Source organism: Anopheles aquasalis, chromosome 2, assembly GCF_943734665.1.
Source record: "Anopheles aquasalis chromosome 2, idAnoAquaMG_Q_19, whole genome shotgun sequence".
NCBI lineage: Eukaryota > Metazoa > Arthropoda > Insecta > Diptera > Culicidae > Anopheles > Anopheles aquasalis.
Genome location: NC_064877.1, coordinates 29,852,501 through 29,857,500, shown reverse-complemented (window position 1 = coordinate 29,857,500; position 5,000 = coordinate 29,852,501). Strand labels below are relative to the sequence as shown.

At 47.4% G+C, this 5,000-nt stretch overlaps 4 protein-coding genes across 4 annotated transcripts in view; 3 read left to right on the top strand and 1 right to left on the bottom strand.

The window, feature by feature from the left end:
- Nucleotides 1-50, bottom strand: part of LOC126579428 (ADP-ribosylation factor 2) — a 1,504-nt gene extending 1,454 nt beyond the window's left edge. The window contains exon 1 of the mRNA XM_050242858.1: nucleotides 1-50. This exon is cut by the window's left edge and continues 182 nt beyond it. The gene's annotated coding sequence lies outside the window, so the exon portion shown is untranslated.
- Nucleotides 51-146: 96 nt separating this feature from the next.
- On the top strand, nucleotides 147-2,117 carry LOC126579412 (uncharacterized). The gene is made up of 3 exons (XM_050242857.1): nucleotides 147-518; nucleotides 589-921; nucleotides 999-2,117. The coding sequence occupies exons 1-3, from the start codon at nucleotides 443-445 to the stop codon at nucleotides 2,093-2,095; spliced, it is 1,506 nt and encodes a 501-aa protein (XP_050098814.1). The 5' UTR covers nucleotides 147-442; the 3' UTR covers nucleotides 2,096-2,117.
- A 246-nt stretch (nucleotides 2,118-2,363) lies between these two features.
- LOC126579444 (V-type proton ATPase subunit e 2-like) lies at nucleotides 2,364-3,351 on the top strand. Its single transcript, XM_050242860.1, has 3 exons — nucleotides 2,364-2,605; nucleotides 2,683-2,730; nucleotides 2,814-3,351. Exons 1-3 carry the CDS (start codon nucleotides 2,508-2,510, stop codon nucleotides 2,944-2,946), a joined length of 279 nt encoding a protein of 92 aa, XP_050098817.1. The 5' UTR covers nucleotides 2,364-2,507; the 3' UTR covers nucleotides 2,947-3,351.
- Nucleotides 3,352-3,491: 140 nt separating this feature from the next.
- LOC126570288 (probable proline--tRNA ligase, mitochondrial) overlaps nucleotides 3,492-5,000 on the top strand; it is a 1,581-nt gene continuing 72 nt past the window's right edge. Inside the window, exons 1-3 of the mRNA XM_050227931.1 lie at nucleotides 3,492-3,618; nucleotides 3,697-3,954; nucleotides 4,026-5,000. The exon at nucleotides 4,026-5,000 is cut by the window's right edge and continues 72 nt beyond it. Of these exons, the coding sequence (XP_050083888.1) occupies nucleotides 3,523-3,618; nucleotides 3,697-3,954; nucleotides 4,026-5,000 (1,329 nt within the window). The 5' untranslated portion in view covers nucleotides 3,492-3,522. The remainder of the gene's footprint in view (nucleotides 3,619-3,696; nucleotides 3,955-4,025) is intronic.

Genomic DNA, 5,000 nt, shown 5'->3' with positions numbered 1-5,000 from the left:
GGAAGAGTGTGTTCGCTTTACGACCGCCCTGCTGGATTCAAGAATACACCGCAGAAGACACGGAATTTTTTGGAAATAATTCTGACACAATTTTTTTTTTGTTCAACGCTTCTGTCAGTGCCGTAGGTAATGCCGTTATATGGCCAACGGCAGTGCCAACCGCTTAGACCCCTTTAGGAACGGTCCTTATACAGCCAACGCCAGCAAGCGATTACTGAAGAGTGGAAAAGAAAGCCAAAAAGGTAAACAAGCCATTTCTCACAACAGCTAGTGAATTTTGCGTTGATTCAGAGGATAAAACAAGCTGCTGCACTTGCTTCTGTTTTGCAAAATCGCCATAAATCAAACATCGATTAATCGAAGAAGTCGTGGGCTAGATTGCACCTGTCGTGGAGACGAGAGCGTAACCAAGCCGTCGTGGTGCGCGGCAAATTCCGCGAAAATGGAGCTGATAAAAACGGAAAAAGGCATTGCAGTTCATGATGTTACTAATGGAATTTACAGCCATGTAGGTGTAGGTAAGCATTTGAAAGCAACAAATTTTGTACGCGGGGCCAGTTTATTTAAATATGTTTGGTGTTATTTTAGAGAAGGAAATCCGGCGCCTCGTAGCAGCCGGAGTGCAAGTGAAGCAGGCAGGAGCAAACGAAATTGTGCTAGATTGGTCGTTTGGTGGCATTTACCTTCAATGCGGCCACACACGGCATTATCTATGGCCCATTACTTGTCGCATAGTCGGCACAGACGTGTTCTTCGAAGCAGGCTTTTTCCTGGGCCAAATCCCATTTCGAGACTCGTTGCAGTGGTTTTTTGAAGAAGCTGCAAGAATATGCTACACAGGAATAACGTTCGAAGGCGAGAAAGTGCCTCTTTCTTTTCGCACCGAGATTGTAGATCGTCAAGCGCGAAAGGTGGTGTCAGGTAAGGGGAATATTTTATTGAGAGGTATTTCTGTTCTCGATAACTCGATCGATTAACTCTGCACCACTTCTTTACAGGCCTCCCGTACAATATTTGTCCATTTGGTTGTCAGGAGAGGGACGGGAAGGTACAACAGAAAATGTTGTACCCTATTTCATTACAGGAGATTGATTTGGCAACTCACTTGCAAGTAGATTGCATTGGGGCAAACGTGTTTGTTTGCGAACCATTGGATTTCATTTATGGTGGTATTTTTTTGGAATTTTTCAAACAGTTTAAAGAACGAACAAAGTATTACCCAAAACTGAGTACATTTAAAAAACTTGTAGCAATGCTTCCTGTCGAAATAGATAAGGGCACTTTTTCAGATATCCGTCAGATTGATAAAAGTCATAACGAGCTAATTTTTTTTACGGCAATTTTGTCGTTTAAACACATTTTTATAAGCCAGCACTATAATTTATTTTTAGAATTTTGGACCGCGATATTTATTCTGTCTGACGATAGACACAAGGATTACATTCACGAGGCCCGGGTTTTGTTGGCCAGCTTTGTTGAACAATTTTGGAATTTGTTTCAAGACACATACCTCGACAAGGACAAACAAATTCCTGGGACAACACAACAATGGCATATGTTACTTCATTTGGCCGACGAAGTATTTGTAAAAGGAAACTTACGGCAAAATTCAAGTGCGCCATACAAGAAGCGAATTCTCAAATGGATGGAATTCGCGCAAAACTTAACAATGGAACAAATCCTCGAAAACATAGTAGACGCAAGCACAACTAGCACACCGGATATGAATTCAACCGGAGCTGAAGTAGTTTCGCTCAAAGAAGTACAAATCGGCCACCTTCGCGTAAATGTAGGGAGTAGATTTGATCGTTGGTTGCTGACTTCTAACCACGAGTTGGTCGAGGCGAAAATGGTAGACCAAACAAAGCAGATCATTGTTGCTCAAAAAGCTGCGAAATCCACTTGTGAAACAGTCACCTTTGGTTGCTTAAATCATACTCCGATATGGGAAAAACTATCGATTTTCCACTATGACACTAGCCAAGTTCCGGTGGAAAACGTTCTGGTACATTTACGCACGGAAGAAGTGTTATGCAAAATGGTACGATTGTCATATTGTAATGAGACTATCTTTTACCCATTGTTTAGTAGTTAGTAATAAAAAAAACGAGAGAACAATCGAATGATTGACGAAAGCGAATTATTTTGGAGCGATTGAATGGTGATCAAATTTCACGGAAAAGTGGAAAACGAGCCTTGAAACGAAACTGGGCGGCTGATCCTCATATCGAGCCCTGCAGGGAATTCTTGTGCCAGTTCTGTGTAGGCGGTGAATGATTCGCTGCTGAGTGGGCTGAGGATTTCGCGTGTGTTTCTGTGTACCGTGCGTGCGTGCGTAAAGAGCGTAAACATCGCATCGAAATCGTCACTGCTGTCATGTGATGTTTTCTCTTCGCTCACTCGACTTTGTTCGGAGGTAGGAAAATCGATTGAAACCAGCGGCTGGCCCGAAAAGTGTTCTGCAAGTGCGAAATTCTTCCCGAAACCACCACCAGAACGACACGATCATGGGTGCTTCCGCGCTGCCAATCATCATTTTCTCGGCCATATTCGGCGTTATCGGAATTGTGCTGCCAATCGTAGCACCCAAGGGTCCCAACCGCGGGTACGTATCCTTGAGATTTTGTTGGTCTCCCGTTTACCTGCAACCTGTCGGTAACCTTCGTGCCTCTTCTTTGCCAGGATTGTCCAGTGTGTGCTTATTCTGACGGCGGCCACCTGCTGGTTATTGTGAGTATCGGATGATGACGGCCTTTCCATCGAATCAGGAAGACAGTTACAAACTCCTGTTCCTCTCTCCCGCTCTTCCGCAGCTGGCTGTGTTGTTACATGGCCCAGATGAACCCCCTGATCGGACCGAAACTGCACCAAAACACGATTCTGATTATGGCTCGCGAGTGGGGCAACCCATTGCCCGATATGGATAGCTACCATCCGGAGCACTAAACCGATCGGCGGCAGATCACGTGTACGGGGCCAGAACATTCCTCCCTTCGCCCCACCCATAATGTAGTCATCGAGTTCCCGAGGGCCATCAGCGCCACCACTGAACCAGGGGTGCGTGTTTTTCTGGATGTCCGTGCGTGCGTGTTTATGTACAAGATGGTTTTCCCTAGGTCATGTGCTCTCATGCTGGACATGATGTAGGGTTTGAAGTATTTTGCAACCCCCCCTTCACCACAAAACCTTCAATTCCAAATTCCAACCAAACAACAACACTGTCCCGTGCAGTAGGTGGGTTCAATGTGTATCCTGGATGCTTATCGTTTCATTTTCTGCTGTTGTTATTCGTTTATCCTAGATGAGATGTATTATACAGAATAAAGTAGCCCAACATACCGACCGGTGGAATCGAGTGTTTATGATTGTAATGGTTTGTGGAAAGAAACATTTTAGTAGCATAACTCGTGCTTGGTTCTGCTTAATTCATTCACGGGCATTATTAAAAGGGGTTTCCCGCTGGTCCCTCCCTTTGACAGAAGTGCGGTGTCCGTCAAAACATAAACCTCGCCGGACCCTGCGATGATGAACAGAGTATCGAAAGTGTTCCAACCGGCGCTGATTGTACCGAAAAATGCCACTATCAAACACCGAGAGGTCACATCTAAAAGCCAACGGGTAAGGCTATGCCGATCACGGCACACTCAGATAGTATCCTAACTAGCTCTAACTTGTTCCTTCCCTCGATCGATACAGCTGATGCTCGAGCAGGGCCTTCTACGCCAGGCTGGGAACGGTACCTTCCACCTGCTGCCAGTACTACAGCGTGCGGTCCAGAAAGCGATCGACCTGATCGACCGTCACATGCAATCCGTGGACGCGCAAAGGTTAACTCTCCCCTCGCTAACACCAGCCGAACTGTGGCGCCAAAGTGGTCGCTTAAGCGAGAGCGATCCACCGACGGAACTATTACAAACCAAAGATCGCCACGGAAAGGTGCAAATTTTGGGCCCGGTATGTGCTACTTTAGTGACAGCGTGTGACTCATAAATGAATGAATAATTAATGTTTCCACTTCCGCTCAGACTCACGAAGAATCCATCACCGCACTTATGGCCGCGATTGCACCGGTCTCCTACCGACAGTTCCCGCTGCGGCTGTATCAGATATCGACCAAATTCCGGGATGAAATGAAGCCCCGGTTTGGGCTGATGAGGGCGAAAGAATTCCTCATGAAAGATATGTACACGTTCGATGTCGATCCGCACCGTTGCCGGGAAACGTACGAAGCGGTGAACGCGGCCTACGATCGGTTGTTCAGCGAAATCGGTATCCCGTTCGTGAAGGTAGCCGGAGATAGTGGAACCATGGGTGGTTCGCTATCCCATGAGTATCACTTTCCCAGTGAGGTCGGCGAGGATGAACTGTTGCAATGCGGCCAGTGCGGTGTGCGTACCAATTCGGAACAGCTGCACAAGATATGCGCCCAGTGTGATCGATGTGGTGCAGAAGAGGTTACAACGAATGCCAGTACTTCCTCCTTTGAACGACAACGAGGAATCGAGGTCGGGCACGCATTCATACTGGAAGATCGCTATACGAAACCGTTGGGAGCGAGCTGCTTACAACCGAACGGGAAACCAGCTCCACTGCAGATGGGTTGCTACGGTATCGGTGTAACGCGGTTGATTGCGGCCTCACTGGAAGTACTTTCGAGTGAAAAAGACTTAAGGTGGCCACTCGCACTCGCCCCGTACCGTGTGTGCATAGTGACACCGAAAGCGGGCAGTAAAGAGGAATCACTGGTGGGTCCCTGGGTCGAACGGTTGTACAACCAGCTGCACACGACTGTACCAGGATGCCAGGGGGACGTTATCGTCGATGACCGGAATCAGATGACGATTGGCAAACGTGTGCTAGATGCGCGACGCATGGGTTATCCGCTGATAGTCGTAGTTGGAGCCAAAGCGGCCAATCCGGCTGGCAGTGAGCTGTTCGAACTGCACAATCTACTCGCCGGCACAGAGCAGGACCTTTCCTACACCGACCTAGTGGCCACC